The sequence below is a fragment of the Festucalex cinctus genome, chromosome 7 (assembly GCF_051991245.1).
Source record: "Festucalex cinctus isolate MCC-2025b chromosome 7, RoL_Fcin_1.0, whole genome shotgun sequence".
Lineage (NCBI taxonomy): Eukaryota > Metazoa > Chordata > Actinopteri > Syngnathiformes > Syngnathidae > Festucalex > Festucalex cinctus.
The window spans coordinates 24,789,059-24,805,017 of record NC_135417.1 but is presented as its reverse complement, the minus strand read 5'-3'; the positions used below and the strand labels follow the sequence as shown (position 1 = coordinate 24,805,017).

At 41.9% G+C, this 15,959-nt stretch overlaps 1 protein-coding gene across 1 annotated transcript; it reads left to right on the top strand.

Annotated features, from left to right (window-relative positions):
* Positions 1-2,384: 2,384 nt before the first annotated feature.
* Positions 2,385-14,747, top strand: LOC144022160 (catenin beta-1). Its single transcript, XM_077526711.1, has 17 exons — positions 2,385-2,556; positions 8,683-8,734; positions 9,063-9,290; positions 9,383-9,636; positions 9,716-9,954; positions 10,378-10,579; positions 10,677-10,821; positions 10,939-11,042; positions 11,194-11,328; positions 11,430-11,633; positions 11,758-11,916; positions 12,266-12,385; positions 12,474-12,624; positions 13,008-13,129; positions 13,216-13,276; positions 13,667-13,917; positions 14,109-14,747. The coding sequence occupies exons 2-16, from the start codon at positions 8,722-8,724 to the stop codon at positions 13,879-13,881; spliced, it is 2,352 nt and encodes a 783-aa protein (XP_077382837.1). The 5' UTR covers positions 2,385-2,556; positions 8,683-8,721; the 3' UTR covers positions 13,882-13,917; positions 14,109-14,747.
* Positions 14,748-15,959: the final 1,212 nt, after the last annotated feature.

Sequence of the window (15,959 nt, the reverse complement as noted above, 5' to 3'; positions counted from 1 at the left end):
TATTAAGTTGAAGCACTGCAAGAAGACTCCGCCAGGGAAGTGGGTCCTCAAACTAGGCCTGGTTGGTCATGCAGAAATCTCCATGGCAACAACTCCAAGGTGGTGGCCTGCCTCAGATCTTGTCCCGCTTAATTGGTGCAGAATACATACAGCAGCATCCAATTCATTCAGTGACACCTAACTCCCTCTCCAAGCCAGGGAGAAGGGAGTAAAAAGAGAAGCGCCAGTCAACAGGTCAACATAATACATCCAAATGCAAGATTGTAAAAATAAGTCAAGATTTAAACGTTTCTACAGAGGTAGTGGCTTTAACAATGAGGGTAAGAAAAAAATCATAAAAAAAAAACACGCAATTATATTATTCTATCATTTGCAGGACAGGGTTGCATCATGTAGAGTGAGACATTCAATCAGCTAACTACGTTAAAAAAAATAATAATAGGAAAAATAAAAGGGAGGACATACTTTTGCTCTACCTTTTCTTTTAGAAAATTGATGATGTCACACCCATCATGTGATTCACTGCTTTCTTCTACCATTCTATAAAAGTTATGGTAACAGGGTTGTGTGCATGCTTTGGGACACACATGTCATGAATATTCATAATTTTCATCATTTGATATCTGCGATTGGCTAGCAACCAGTCCAGGATGAACCCCGCCTACTGCCCAAAGCCAGTTGGGATAGGCTCCAGCACCCCCGGTGACCCTTGTGAGGAATAAGCGGTCAAGAAAATGGATGGATGGATCATTTGATATATTATGTTTATTAAAATAAATGTTTCCACAGTTACAAGAGACAGCAATGAAAGCAATAATCCATCCATCATTTTCATTTTAACGGTTTTATTTGAGATTCAACTTGTCATTGGTTCGTGGAATATGACAAAAGTGGCATTTTTAGGGGGTACTCCAGACTTATTTCATATTGTTAAAACTATTTTCAAGCATTCTTTTCTCTCTCTCTCTCTCTCTCTCTCTCTCTCTCTCTCTCTCTCTCTCTCTCTCTCTCTCTCTCTCTCTCTCTCCCTCCCTCCCTCCCTCTCTCTCTCTCTCTCTCTCGCTCTCTTTAGATTTGGTCTCAGGACAACTCAAACTGCATGCTATAGTATTTTGTATGTGGATTATTTAACATTTGATGTGTGGGTCATAAAATGTCCTCCAATTCTAGAATGACCTGCATACAGAAAAAATTAAAGGACACAAGGGCCACTTTGACATTGTACAATTTTACAATAAATCAACCAATATGTATTACCATCCATCCATTTTCGTGACCGCTTATTCCTCACTAGGGTCGCGGGGGTACTGGATCCCATCCTAGCTGGCTTCGGGCAGTACCTGAACTGGTTGCAAAATGTACTACTGTATACTAATTTTTGTTAGGTTTTTTTTATGTTATTTTTAACACCTGTTAAAGGCGATAAGGCAAACAGTTTTTAATTTTTCATGATTCCGGTTTGAACTACAGCCCTATACCCTAATAGAATAGATCCGCCCCTGCCCTTAGTAGATCTTTACATTAAGAACTAAAGCAAGAGTAATCGGCAATAAAAAAATTTAAGCTACTTGAAGATCTTAGTTCGTCATTAATGTAAAGTTCACAAATCATAACTTGACACAAACAGCAGGATGTAGATGAAGACATTTTGGACACTAAAATATCTCAAGGGCAGCACGGTGAATGACTGGTTAGCACGTCTGCCTCCCAGTTCTGAGGACTCGGGTTCGAGTCCAGGCTCTGGCCTTCCTGAGTGGAGTTTGCATGTTCTCCCCGTGCCTGCGTGGGTCTTCTCCGGGTACTCCGGTCTCCTCCCACATTCCAAAGACATGCATGGCAGGTTAATTGGGTGCTCCGAATTGTCCCTAGGTGTGCTTGTGAGTGTGGATGGTTGTCTGTCTCTGTGTGCCCTGCAATTGGCTGGCAACCAGTTCATGGTGTACTCCGCCTACGGCCCAAAGCCAGCTGAGATAGGCTCCAGCACCCCTGGCGACCTTTGTGAGGAATAAGCGGTCAAGAATATGGATGGATGGAAAATATCTCAATTTGTGAGGGATTAAAATAAGAAATGTTACTATAATTCTCTCTCTCTCTCTCTCTCTCTGGAAGAGAATCACGTTACATCTTTTCAGTCTGCCGGAACTTGATTTTGTTGTGTATTCATACTCAAATTATAGATCTTATAGTTTTTGCTTGTTTCTATTTTCATTTGACGTAATTTCAAAACCTATACAGTCCATATATTGTGTAATTATTTTTTACCGATGTCTTAAATTGTCAAATTTATAGATTTACTGATTTGCGTTTCTATTTTATTCAAGAGAACTGCAGGATACATGACCACTGCGAGGCGTTCTGCGGTCTATATAAACCCGCCGCCATCTTACATTTTCCAGTCGGCATCTTTCTGGACGTGACGTGATTGACGGGCTTCGGAGGGACTAGACGGGGGCTCCCGTTGGTTTTCGGCGGCACATTTTTCCTCGACTTCTTACAGATTGATTTTTTTCCCTCCGTCTGAATCCAACTGCGAGGATTTGCTGCGTTTTTACACTGGTAGGAAGCAAAATTAAACTACACTGATCATGTCCGCCTCTCACTGAGAGCCTACCGGAATTGAGCCGGGTTTTCAACACGAGCCGGTCGGGACTCTGCTGCTGCATTCTTGGCTTCCGTTTGGGACATAGCAGGCACCACGTCCCGGGGATAATGGCTATTAATTAGACATGTCACTCTTAAATTGATTGTAATTTTAACTTTGGTGGAAGGGAATTCGGTATACATCGACTGAATATAACCTAAACTGCAATGTTGGTCACGGATGTTAGGACAGCAGTATACTGAAGCCAGCGTTACCACATATTGTTGGCCGCATTCCACTTTAGTGACTCATGGTTATAAGATTTTTTTTTTTTTTCCTTACATTTTGGTTAAGTGGTTTTGCTGCCATGGTCGCTTCGCTTTGCTCAAGTTATGCGTGGGCATGTCTTCTACTTTATCTAGTCGGCGTAACGAAGTTAAACAGTCGTCAAAAATAAGTTTCACCAAACATTTGTTCGAGTGTGTAATTAATCGCTACACTCTATTTGAAGTCGTCATTTTCGACTGAACAAAAACCTTTCAAGGACAATGTTGAAATGCTTACTCCATTAATGGCAGCGTGTTTTCGTGTCGTTTTTTGAAACAAAGCCCCACACATTCCTCCCAGCCGTTGTTGCTTTTGGGAGGAAGACGAGGTGGAGCCTGAGTGTGAAATTCGAGTCAGGAGTGTTGGAGCGACGACGTCGGGCCAGCCGGCAGCTGTGGGAGAGGGGCGGCTGCGTTGGAGTATCGACCCAAGTAACCAATGCGGCTCCTTTACAATAATGTGGAGGTTTGTCGGAACTAGAGCTTTCAAGAGTTATCACACTTTGCCACGAACATTAACAAAACGGCGAGTTTTGCGAATGCAGCGTTTTATACATTCACGTGCACGCGCGCGTTACGAAGTAGGCTACATCGATTTAAATCACAATTATGTAAGGGGTGGGGCGTTAATTAATCTGGGTTGAATTAAACGAAAAAGCCAAATTCACTTGTTAATAACAAAATTTTCCCAGTTCAACCGTAGTCCACAATGAGTTATTTTACTGTACATAATTAACTGTTAATAGTTAAAATAATTTTGATATTAGTAAGTTTTACAAGTCAATCAAATGATCTGACATGAGTTTTAATAGACTGAAGCGTGGCCTGCATTGTAATGTACCAACAGTTGCATGTGAAGACCCGTGTTATAAAGTAGATTTCGACTCAAATGTATACAGTTTACGCTTTTTACATGAGAATACTTGGACTGTATCCTAGCAAAAAAAAGAAAAAAGATTGAGTTCCTACAGTTGGCTGCTTTTCTGTGCAATCCATCATCACACACTGGAGACAGCCACCTTATGTTGCAGAGGCTGCAGCTATTGAGCTCATTGTATATTAAGATGGCAACCAGCAGTGAGGCTGCTGACCCTGCACATTGCGTCGCTAACCCTCAACCAATGACCATGTAGCTGCTCTGACCTCCTGCGCCTTCCTCAAAGGCAGCTTGTTGAATACATATATAGCACTAGAATTTTATTTGTTGAAACATTTACTTTTTACACAATATACCAGGATTTACCAATTCCGGTCTTCGAGGTCCAGAGTCCTGCAGGTTTTAGATGTTTCTGCCTGCCAACACACCTGATACTCCAAGATCAGGATTGTTATAAGGCATGAGCTGATTATATGAATCAGCTGTGGTAGTGGGCGGAAACATCTAAAACCTGCAGAACTTGGAACCCCAAGTACTGGAATTGGTGATCCCTGCACTATGCTATTGGGAGAGCATAGTAGTAATACTATTACATTTATAGTATTACTAATTTAGTACTATGCGTAGTAGTAATACTATTACGTTCATAGTATTGCTAATTTACCCGCTAACAATCATTTTTAGTTTGTTGTTTGGAATCTTTGGTGTCGGTCTTGTTATTGCGATAATTTTTTTTGCAGTTTTTCTTTTCAGCAGTTAAATTTCTAAAAACCTATCAATAGATAAAAGCAGCTAGGCAATGAATAATTGATTACATTTGAAATGCATTGGGAGAGAGATTGATTCTGCCGAAAAATGTAAATGCACTAGTTGCACACCATTGTGGGCTTGACAAAAGTGGAATAATCTTTGCTCTTCCATTTTCCATTGACAGTTTTTCATTCAGAAATGCAACAAACACTGGGTATGTCAATTAACTTATTTCCCCCTCATTTTTTTAAAGACTGTTGTAGTAGAAGTATACAACTTACTGGATGTTTTTCATACCCTGTGACACTCAGGACTGGTGGTAGTTCATGGCTTCTAGTCTAGACAAGAACTGAATTGTAGACCTGACATCTGACTTGCCAAAAAAAACAAAACATTCAGTCTTTGTTGGTACTTGAAGCTTGTACTGCCTTGACTTGGTTCATGGTTTAGTCCGTTCAGCTTGAGGTTAAGGCTACCATTTGTTTGCTGTCAATTGAAGACTAGGCCTTTTTTTTTGGCTCATTTTTCAAAGCCTGATGCAAAGATCCACTTTTCCACCAGTGTGAATGGTTGCTTTGATTTTTATGAAGTCTAGTGTTGCACATATGGCTCCCATTAAAGAGAGGGTTTGGGGTAAGTGAGTTCTAGCTTCCCAAACTTGAGAGGATGGCGTGTGAACATTGAATTAGAATTGGGTTTTTGTGGGTTGAAACAACATACCAACTGACTGACTTGATATTGTTTTAGTTTTGCCGTTGAATTTGGGTCCTGTGGGTATGTGAAGAGAAGTCATTCAGTGCAGAAGTTAAGCCTAATGGTTGCATATTGGTAGCGTTTTAATGGCAACGGTGCATTAGAGTTGATGTGACTGGTTGTTGTTTGGGGGGATAAGTTTGTTTGTGTCAGAACAAAAGTGCTAAAAAGAGGGAACTATAGCAAAAAAAAAAAAAGGCAGGACATTCTGTAGAATACTACGAGGTGATTGGATGATACGCCAACTTGTGCACGCCTACCAAACGTTTGTTTTGACCAATCACAGCAATGAATATGAATGTCGTCTTCTCGTCGTAGGTGGGGGGAAAAAGCGTGTCTTTCGCCTGTTCTTCTTCAAAAAGGAAACTGAGTAATTCGGCAATTAACACAATTAATTGCAGCATCCTACATGCATTCGTCCACCAATGTCGCCATGTTTGGTTTGTTATTTGTTTCCAAGTAATGGCTTTTCCTTCCTGATTTCATCATAGCTTCATGTCCCGCCCTAAACAATGACTGATTGGTCTGACCTAAAAAAAGGTCGGTTGCGTACGCATCAGCGAGAGAAGTACAAGATGGATTTTCGTGGTGTTTGTGAACAAATACAGTGAGAATTCAGCTTGCTGGCAACGTTAGCAAATTTGATTAATGCGGCATTACAGTGTAGACAAAAACTGTCCCGACCTTATTAATGCAGATATCCTAAGGCTTGGTGAATTTAAAAACCTATTGAGATGTTCTACTTGTAACCTTTTATTTTTTAAATAACTTATTTTATTAGTTTGGTGGTCTTACTCTTAACATATGGCCTGGTCAAGTTGTGTAAATAGAGAAATGCTGGTCTTTTTGTCAGGGGTAGAAACGTTTGAGAACTTATTATACTTGTGTATTTATTTTATAAACATCAATTGAACTGTGCTTTATCTGGCTAGTATAGTTCTGTGGCCATGCAGATTGTTAATGACTCCTTTCTGTATGATGACTTGCCAAAGGCCATTCATCCTATATTGTGGTAGTATTGGATGGGGCGAGTCACTAACCTGGCAATAGCCAATGGATATGCTCCTCAATATCCACCTGGTACCTTTCCACTGTAATTTGGTCGGGAAAACGCTGGACATGCTGTACAATAATTCAACCTGATTGGACGATGCGTCATTCTACACGTTTGTTTTAACCAATCATGGACATGGGTGAAAATTTCGTCTTCGTTCTTGCCGAAGGGGGGAAAAGCACGAACATCTGACCAGCTAGAAATGCACGACGCGCCCCTCGCTGTTCAACATTCAACAAGGAAACAGTAAGTAATTCTGTGAGAACAGAATTCATTGCAGCGTCCATTAGTCCATATTAGGTTTGTTTTGTTAGCTCTGGCGTTGGCGCTGGCTTCCTGGTTTCGTCACAGTTGCATATCCCGCCCCCAAACAAAATGTCGCTCTGTGATTGGTGGTTCGGAACGGCGGTTATCAGCGAGAGTGGTACAAGATGTATTCTTCGGGACTTGTGAACCTCCAAATACCACGAGAATTCATCTTGTGAGAGCAAGGTTAAGGAGTCACAGTAGCCTTATTCAATTTCTTGGGCTGCACAATTAATCAAATTTTAATTGTGATCACGATTCTGGCTGCCACGGTTAATACAAAAGAAAAAGAAAAAGAAATGCAGGCTTTGCTGCATATCAAGCACTTTCTCACCAGTAGTCGACCAACTACAAGGATGAATTTAAGATGCCTAAATAACAAGCCAGCACACCCAGAAACGGGAGCCTAAATTATAAATTCTTGGCTATTTTTTATTATTTTGTTATCTGCAGTTTATTCTAAAAAGATAATCAATTTATTGTAGTTTTGTTTTGCACTGGAAATGTTTATTTATACATTTGTTGAAAAGTAGTGCAACAAAAATACATGTTTTGCCTAACATGATGAATGATTGATTTAATAATCATAATTACAATATTGATGAAAATGATCATAATTATTATAGTGTCATAATCGTGCAGCAGTAATTTGAATGTGGAATAAGTACATTATCGCTTAAGGGAAAGTATGGAAAATTGTGTTAAACTAATGTGAGTCTTGAGCTGAAAGGTGCACTTGGTGGGCATGTGCATATTCTCTAGATTCTAGAAAGTGATACATTTTGACTAACATCTAGCTGCTAAGATCTCAAGTTCTTTTTATACAGCCATGTTCTTTTTAATAGCTAATAATAGGGGTGTTAAAAAAAAAAAATCGATTCGGCGATATATCGCGATACTACATCGCGCGATTCTCGAATCGGCAGAATCGTTTTTTTTTTATTTTATTTTTTTTTTTTTATTTTATTTTTATTTTTTATTTTTTTGGGATTCACACCTTGAGCATGGAAGAATGTTATATGAACGGCACATTAAGCCTTAATATTTTTATTTTAATGCTGTTCAAATGTGAAACAGATTGCAAACTGTTTGTGTACAGTGGCTCACGGTTATAAGCCTCAAGTTTTAGATAAATATATTCATACAAATCTTACAGTGTACATGTACAAATTTACTGATAGTATTTTCTAAATTTGAATGGAAAAAAATCGCAACAATCGACTTATAAATTCGTATCGGGATTAATCGGTATCGAATCGTGACCATTCGTATCGGGATTAATCGGAATCGAATCGTGACCTGTGAATCGTGATACGAATCGAATCGTCAGGTACTAGGCAATTCACACCCCTAGCTAATAATGAACAATTTACCACAGCAGCGTCCAGTTGTCTGGAAATTATTTTTCGAAGTGCTGTATTTCCAGCTGAATGTTTGTTAGGAAGTCAGAGTTGTTTGACTTTTGGCTCTTGTCCCTATCAGTAGTGAATTATTTTGCTTTTGCTGACAGAGTTGTAGCCGTCTCCCAGAATTGAACCATCTTTGAATCAGACTTCATGGTCTCAAGTGACTTCTTGGAATTAAGTTTTCTATGGGGATGGTACTTTGATCTGTGTATAGTTTTTGAGGCTGTGCCAGCTTTCACGCTTGGTGTTTGGTCATATGTAACAAATGATTTGGAATAACAGTCTATAACACTGCTACAGTGTTAATTGGAAGAGTGTAGTTTCTGCTTCAAAGGCAGTGCAGGAATGTGCACGCCCTTTCTCTCCCACCGCTTATTTTCCTTCCAAGTGAGCCATTTCCCACCCTGACATAAGTACTACCTAGCTGCAATGCTTAATGTAGGCCTTGTATGCAAACTGCAATTTGCTTGGGTGGATTTCATACAAGGTTAAGACGGAAAGATGGCACCACATAGTGTGCACAAAATGTTCACGTTGCAGTTGTTTTTGGTGTAATCATTAACAATGAGCTGGGAACGAAAGGAAGCGAGGGGTCACCGAGGCTGATAGTGTTTTCCTGTGCGTTTCAGATCAGGAAGCTGTGACGGCCGTGGTTTGAGGAAAGGAACATGGCTTCCCAGGGTGAGTTTAAACTTGTAGCACGTGTCTCCCTTACACATGCACACCAAAAATTTACTTGCCTTACTATCATTTACTTTTTCTTGTATTGGCAAATAAAAAAATAGTTTAACTCATTACATTGATGTTTGGGTTTGACAAAAGCTCAACAAACAGTGTTCACAAATCCTAAAATGGCACTCCAATTTCTCTCCATCCTGGTGTTGCACTTAAGAGGATTACCATGGATTATCAAACGTACCAGTTTATCTCTTGAATTCGGCTGTGCCAAATTCATCAGACCCGTTTTTTTCACTCTTGCCTGTTTTTATATACTCCTCTCTCCCTGCAGCTGATTTGATGGAGCTGGACATGGCCATGGAGCCAGACCGGAAGGCAGCAGTCAGCCACTGGCAGCAACAGTCCTACCTGGATTCAGGCATCCATTCAGGAGCCACGACTACAGCGCCCTCCCTCAGTGGGAAGGGGAATCCTGAAGATGATGATCTTGACAATAACCAGGTCATTTATGAGTGGGAGCAGGGCTTCAACCAAAATTTTTCACAGGATCAAGTCCAAGGTGAGTCCCAAGAGTAAATAATTTAGAATCTTGGCAAAGTGTATTTGGGAAGGAAAAGGAAAAAAAAAAAAAATCCCTCCTATCTCTTTCAGACTTGGATGGTCAGTATGCAATGACCCGTGCCCAGCGGGTACGTGCAGCAATGTTCCCAGAGACTCTGGAGGAGGGCATCCAGATTCCTTCCACACAATATGACACAGCAAATCCTACCAATGTCCAGAGACTAGCAGAACCTTCACAAATGCTCAAACATGCTGTGGTCAATCTGATCAATTATCAGGATGATGCTGAGCTCGCAACCCGAGCCATACCGGAGCTCACCAAATTACTCAATGACGAGGACCAGGTAGTTATCGTTAACGTTTCATGCTGTACAACGCTTTGCTGTCACTGATCAATGATGTTACTCGTCTTTCTCCTCCTAGGTTGTCGTAAACAAAGCAGCAGTGATGGTGCACCAACTATCGAAAAAAGAAGCTTCCCGTCACGCCATCATGCGCTCCCCTCAGATGGTGTCTGCCATAGTCAGGACAATGCAGAACACAAACGACGTGGAGACTGCTCGCTGCACTGCAGGGACTCTCCACAACCTCTCTCATCACAGAGAGGGGCTACTGGCTATCTTCAAGTCTGGAGGAATCCCAGCGCTCGTCAAAATGCTTGGGTAGGTGTGAAAATTGCTGGAACGGCTATTTTGAGATTTGAAATATGTGCTGGGGATGTGGTGTGTAAAAAATGTCAGTTACTGTTCCTGGCTTAAAAAAAAACAAAAAAACGATCTAGTTCAAACGTAAACATTTTTATCTTTTATGCTTATTTGTATGTTTGTTTGCAAGGAGATGTGCAATACATTGTGTCCACACAATAGAGGCTTGTTCTTGAAAGATAGGCATTGTGTTGACAGCAACTGCATAACCAAGAGTATTCACTGTGGTAAGTAATGTAATGTTGCAATTGGCGGGGGGCAGCAAAATTAATTGGCAATTTGCGCCTCTCGAACAGTCGTCTGTGAGAGGAAAACAATTTAAAATCCACTTCCTATTTCCCAGTTGTATTGTAATCCAATAATCCCTTTTCTGCTTTGCAGCTCACCAGTGGACTCTGTCCTATTTTATGCCATCACCACCCTCCACAACCTCCTCCTGCACCAGGAAGGAGCTAAGATGGCGGTTCGTTTGGCCGGTGGGCTTCAGAAAATGGTGGCCCTGCTCAACAAAACAAATGTCAAGTTCCTGGCCATCACCACAGATTGTCTCCAAATCTTGGCCTATGGAAACCAGGAAAGCAAGGTGAGCTTGCGTCCTTGTCAGCTGTGCTTTGGCAAATATCAGATGATCTTGTTGCAGCTAAAATGGGGGGTGGAAAAACCTTGTCCTTTTTTTCTAGTTAATAATTCTGGCCAGTGGGGGCCCCCAAGCACTGGTGAACATCATGAGGACTTACACTTATGAGAAGTTGCTGTGGACCACAAGTCGAGTACTCAAAGTCCTGTCAGTCTGCTCCAGTAACAAACCTGCCATCGTAGAAGCTGGTATGCTTGAACTCTAAAGTCACAAACAACCTTTTCTCAACCAGCAGGTGCCCTAAACTGGAGTGATTTATGTTTTTTTTTTGTTTTTTTTAATGTGCTGTTTGTCTCTTTGCTCAGGAGGCATGCAGGCGCTTGGACTCCATCTGACAGACCCAAGCCAGAGATTGGTCCAGAACTGTCTCTGGACTCTCAGGAACTTATCAGATGCTGCCACCAAACAGGTGAAGGCCCGCATAACGAACATTAAATTCTTGACTCCGACTTGCAGTTTTGTAGTGGTTGCAGTCAATGCAAGTAACTGAAATGTTTCAAATGTAGACCTACAGTTCTTGCATTCCTCTTGCCATGCTAACTGGACCATTTGTATTTCAGGAGGGTATGGAGGGTCTGTTGGGGACGCTGGTGCAACTCCTTGGTAGTGATGACATTAATGTGGTGACCTGTGCTGCCGGCATCCTGTCTAACCTGACTTGCAACAACTACAAGAACAAGATGATGGTCTGCCAGGTTGGTGAAGATTGAAATGTTTTTAATGTTGACTAAACAATATCTTGCGCTTATTGTGCATTTCCTCATCCTGCTTCTTGTATCGTTTTCTTCCCATGTAGGTGGGCGGTATTGAGGCTCTGGTTCGCACCGTTCTTCGGGCCGGAGACAGGGAAGACATCACAGAGCCGGCCATCTGCGCTCTGCGTCACCTCACATCACGACACCAGGATGCTGAGATGGCCCAGAACGCAGTCAGGCTGCATTACGGGCTGCCAGTTGTGGTCAAATTGTTGCACCCGCCATCACATTGGCCACTCATTAAGGTACAAACATGAGGACTTGTCACAGGTTTCCACTGTGATTTTTTTTTGTTTTTTTTTGTTTTTTTTGTTGTTGTTGGTTTTGTTGGTTCTTTCAAGGTGTTACATTCAAGTGTTCCTCCCTTAGGCTACAGTTGGTCTGATTCGTAACCTGGCGCTGTGCCCTGCAAACCACACTCCGCTGAGGGAGCAAGGAGCCATTCCCAGACTGGTTCAGCTGCTGGTCAGAGCACACCAAGACACACAGAGACGCACCAGCATGGGTGGCACACAGCAGCAGTTTGTGGTGAGCGCATGCAAGCAGCATGAGCATCAGTAACCCCAGAGCAGAGTTGATAGTAATTTGCTGGTGCTGTTCTCTAGACTAAGTTTCAAATGTATTTGTGTCCCCATATGGCAATTATTGTTACAGCAAGCAGTGAACAACATTTTAGACAAAGAACTAGGAGCATAAAAAGTTTAATAAAATACAGTGTATATTGGCACAAAAATCTACCAAATCGAAGTAACGCCCGTACATGACTGGCAAAGTCCAATCACGGCAAACAGCAATTTCTTTATGAATAACATACAAGCAAGAACCTTGGTACAAGTTTAAGGCCAGTGTGTCTTTTGTCACCACATTGTGTTTTTAGGAGGGAGTTCGCATGGAGGAGATTGTGGAAGGTTGCACAGGAGCCCTTCACATCCTGGCCAGAGATGTCCACAACAGAATAGTCATCCGAGGACTTAACACAATTCCACTTTTTGTACAGGTGCAATATATCAAGTCACATTTTTCTGTTGTGGTTTGGCTCTTTAAGTCCTGACGGTGATTTGAACATCTCGTGTATCTGTGTACAGCTGTTGTATTCTCCCATTGAGAACATTCAGCGCGTGGCAGCGGGCGTCCTGTGCGAACTGGCTCAGGACAAAGAGGCTGCTGAGGCCATCGAGGCCGAGGGAGCCACCGCCCCGCTCACCGAGCTCTTGCACAGCCGCAATGAAGGAGTTGGTACGTCCACATGATTGCTTTTCAGTCTATTCATTTGCTTTGTGTTGTCAAGCAAAATTTGAATTACCAACAACAAGCTTTAGATAAATTGCCGATTGAGTGATGTGATGTAAAAAGTGGAGCAATAAAAGTACTGTATAATGGCCTTCCTTGCACTTGGGCAAGGAAAGACACGATCACAGATGCGTTTTTAGCTTTAGATTGAACAGGACAGACAAAAATGACAACACTGTCAAAGAGTGACCCCTAATTTAATTTAATAGCATTCTTTATTTGGAAATATTGATACTTGTCACTCTGACGCATTGCTGTAATGTGCAATTAAACAAGGGTATGAAACCGCAGAGTAGAAGGCTCATCTGTCACCTCGCATCTCCTCTCAGCCACATATGCAGCAGCTGTTCTGTTCCGCATGTCGGAGGACAAACCTCAAGACTACAAGAAACGCCTCTCAGTCGAACTCACAAGCTCGCTCTTCAGGACGGAACCCATGGCCTGGAACGAAGTAGGAAGCAGATCCAGAAATCTTTTTTATTTATTTATTTTTTTGAAACGTTTGTGTAAGGTTTATGCAACTCGTCTTATCTGCAGACTGCAGAGCTCGGTCTGGACATCGGTGCTCAGGGGGAGCCTCTGGCCTACAGGCAGGACGGTAAGTCACCTCCCTGCTATTCAAATGATTCCAGTCCCATTGTTCTGCTGTCACATGGTTCCCATGAGGGTCACCTCTGTTGGGAGTTCTGCTTGGAGGGTTCTCTCCCTGGCAGGCACAATGCTCTCTCATTCAGGGAGGAAGTAGTTGTCTGTTTTTGACTGTGCCCTGTATGTGGGTCAATGGGATAGCTGTAGTGTAGTGTTGGCTTTCTGCTGGTGAAACTTCATCACAGCAAGTTAGCCTAACAGTGGTGGTTGATCCATTGGGTGTGCGCTTGTTTCTTTGCTGTGATGCCTAGTCCGTACTTACTGTGTGAGCGCTTGGTTTGTTAACATGCTTCTAACAGCTGCTCTGCTTCTCCTGCCTTCCACTCCTCCCCCCTACCAGATCCAAGCTACCGTTCCTTCCACTCGGCAGGTTACGGTGCAGACTCGATGGGCATGGAGCCCATGATGGACCATGATCTAGGTGGTGGCCACCATCCCGGTCAGGACTACCCCCCAGTAGAGGGGCTTCCTGACCTGGGACACTCCCAGGAGCTGATCGAAGGCCTACCACCTGGTGACTCCAACCAATTGGCCTGGTTTGACACAGACTTGTAAATACCAAGACCAACGTAACTCAACATTTCTTACTAGGTAAGATGGATCCTGATCCATTTGGGTGCATGTTGGCCTGATGGGAAAAGATAAAGTCACTGAGGCTGCTGCATGCTTGCATTGCACTCCTAATTGCTGCATATATGCAGCTTGATGAGTTTGTGTGGTCTTGTAGTCTCTCACCTGATGTTCCACATCATCACTCATCTCCCAATCTCCTTTCTTTGCAGCTGTATTATGTGATCCAGATGAACCTGCATCTTGATTCTCCCACATGGAGGAGGCGGGGTTTTAGAAAGTGCCTGACGATGACCCATCCTATCTATAGGAGCTCCACTGGGACAAATTTGAGTGACAGTTTGCTTCTGGATTTAACCAGAGGATGATTGTTGGTTGACTTGAAATCCTGATGCCACACATGGATTTGGATCTGTTTGCTTTTGAAATAACCTTTTTATGTACTTTTCCATTTTTATCCTTTGTTTTTACATTTTCCCCCTGAAGTCTGTAATGGTACAAAATGCTTTTAGCTTGCTTTCCCCCAATTTCATTATTCCAAATTATACCTATTTGTTTTGTTTGTATTTTCTTTTTCTTTTTTTTTTTTGTCTCCAAGTAATGTTTTGTTTTGGTGATAATGCTCCATCCAAGTAATGTACATGACCACATTTTAAATGGTGTCCAAAACACTAAGGTAAATCAGTTGCATTGTAACATTGTGTAGCTTTTGTATAAAACATGGGAAGTCATGGTCCAAATATCGAGCTATTTTCTTGCTTTAAAGGTGGACACTAAGGTGTCTCTGCTGTTCCAAAGGGGGTGTGTAGCTGGCTTAGCTGACGGAGGGCTGTTACTCGTGGGGGTTGGGGTGGGGGGTAGTCTAGTTGGAGGAGGTGGTTGCTGTAGCCTGCTGTGTTCTGAAACAATAAAATGGACTCATTATTTCAACTGGCTGCATCCTTTTTCCTTCGAGCATTTGTTGGCACACCATGCACGTCACTTAGGCCTATAGTATTGCCACAACGAGGTGAACACTGCACTGCCCATTACCTTTCGATGAGTGACTCATACATGTACTAAGAGGAAAAAAAAAAAGTGTTGTACTTGATGACCAGTAACACTCAACACATCTCTACTGACAATCAGTGAACCTTCGTCATAGTACTAAAACTGGCCTGTGAGTGGCAGCATGGAGCTACAGGGCATACACTACATGCTAAGACAAAAGGGTAATGAAAGCGCACCCAGCTGTTTTATGTGGTTAATGATGGGTGGGGGCACAGCCTTGACTAACAATGCTGCTTACTCACTGTAATGAGAAGTAAAGCCACTGACGGCCATCTTGCGGTCGTTCTCTCATAACACAATTTCTCCATGGCATTTTCACGTTTTACTGTCTATGTGATTATACCAGTGTGTGGCCTACGGTTGTACAAATAATTCAGGGAGAAGCACTACATATTGTGAATAATATTAATTTTCTCTGATAGACCCCGTGTGACATGTTTGTGTGCCATGTGCAAAGGCAACCATGTTGGAGGTCCTTGTTTGTTTACAAAGCCTTTGATACAGTGGAAACTTTTTTTTTTTTTTTTTTTTTTTTTGGGAAACTTTAACAATCTTAGGTTTTGATCGAAATTTTGTGTCAACCATTGAAATGTTTTATAAAGGTATCAATAGATATGGTGTGTTACAAGCAAAGCCTACCTATAGATTTCCGTTCCTGTCAATCATCAAGGTTGTCCAATATCACTTTTTTGATTTTTATTTGTGGTGCAACTACTTTCATTATATATCCTGAGTAGTCTGCAGGTTTATCAGTTTTTAATAAGGAACTGAGGCTGACGCAATTGGCTGATGATACAACATTGTTCCTTAGAGACAAAGTGCAAATTGAAAATGCAATCTCATTAGTCTGACTTTTCATCTACTTCTGGTTTAAAAATTAAATAGAGCAAAATGTGAAATTCTGTGTTTTGCGGCCATGTAATTTAGGTCTTTTTTGTGATCATGCAAGTACAAGTACGTGTATCTCAAAGCTTCCTGTTAAGATTTTATCAAGCTTTGTTGGCATGGAAAAT